This window comes from Alligator sinensis, unplaced genomic scaffold (assembly GCF_000455745.1).
Source record: "Alligator sinensis unplaced genomic scaffold, ASM45574v1 scaffold63_1, whole genome shotgun sequence".
NCBI lineage: Eukaryota > Metazoa > Chordata > Crocodylia > Alligatoridae > Alligator > Alligator sinensis.
The window spans coordinates 131,497-132,549 of NW_005842811.1; the positions used below are offsets into that span (position 1 = coordinate 131,497).

At 64.5% G+C, this 1,053-nt stretch overlaps 1 protein-coding gene across 1 annotated transcript in view; it reads right to left on the bottom strand.

Annotated features, from left to right (window-relative positions):
* The window catches only part of PRPF38A (pre-mRNA processing factor 38A), a 5,201-nt gene that overhangs the window by 3,693 nt on the left and 455 nt on the right, over positions 1 to 1,053 (bottom strand). Inside the window, exon 2 of the mRNA XM_006035176.3 lies at positions 574 to 733. Coding sequence (XP_006035238.1) covers positions 574 to 733 — 160 coding nt within the window. The remainder of the gene's footprint in view (positions 1 to 573; positions 734 to 1,053) is intronic.

Genomic DNA, 1,053 nt, shown 5'->3' on the forward strand with positions numbered 1-1,053 from the left:
GTTCGGCACAGCAGGAACAGTGGAAATAGGCCAAGGGTGGGTTTCCCCACCTAGCCTTGCCCCTTGGAAGCAGACATAGGGAGGGGAAACCCCCTTGTCTTGGCTACTGCCACCGTCCCAGCTGAGGCCAGGAAGGAGCAGGGAAGTGGCGGGGGAGACATGACTGAGCCCAGAAGGGAAGGGGGGATTCTCACCTGCTCTAAGGACTTCAAAGAAGTCCCCAGAGGTTCCCACTCTATGATCCAACCCAAAAGGGGGGGTGCTACCGCGCCCCGGATCTGCCCCCGTAGCCACTTTAACACACGGCTCACGCACGGACAAAGACAGGTGCGCATCATGAACGAAAGGAAACAAGCACAAGCAGGAGGGCAACCCGAGCAAAGAGCTCACACTTGGAAAGCGGGCGTTACCAGACAGGCTTGTGCACGGCACCTGGGAAACGGGACACTCCCCGCAGGGGAGCCCTGTTCTGGCCCCGCCGGGTGCTCAGCTGCATTGTCGCTGCCCGCCTCCCACGTCCGCCTGCCTGGCCCGACAGCTCCCGGGGCGGGGACAGCGACCTGCCTCGCTTACTTGAAGTCTTCGTTCTTGATGAACTCCACGATGATGTCCTTCTCGGGCTGGATCTGCAGCATCTTCAGGGTCAGGCACAGGAAGGGCGTGGGCTTGATGTTCCCCCCGTACACGCCGCCGACGTACTTCAGCTCCATGGCCTTGTCCACCACCAGCTCCGCTAGAATCGACGGGGGGCAGGACGAGCCCCGCGGTCAGCGCCAGGCAGCTCGACCCCAGGGCCCGAGCACCGAGCACACACGGCGCGTCTGGCCTGGCAAAGGAGGAGGGCACTCGGGGAGCCCGAGGGCGGGGGACGGGCCCTGCGGCCAGGCTGGAGGCATCAGTAACGGTTTCCCCCGCCAGATCACTGCCTCGGCACCAAGCCCCGCCCCCGGGGTCCTAGGTCCCGCCCCCAAGAGCCAGGTGGAAGCGTAACAGCTTAACCAAACACCACTGCCTCAGCGCGAAGCCCCGCCCCATGACCCTGAGCCCCGCCCC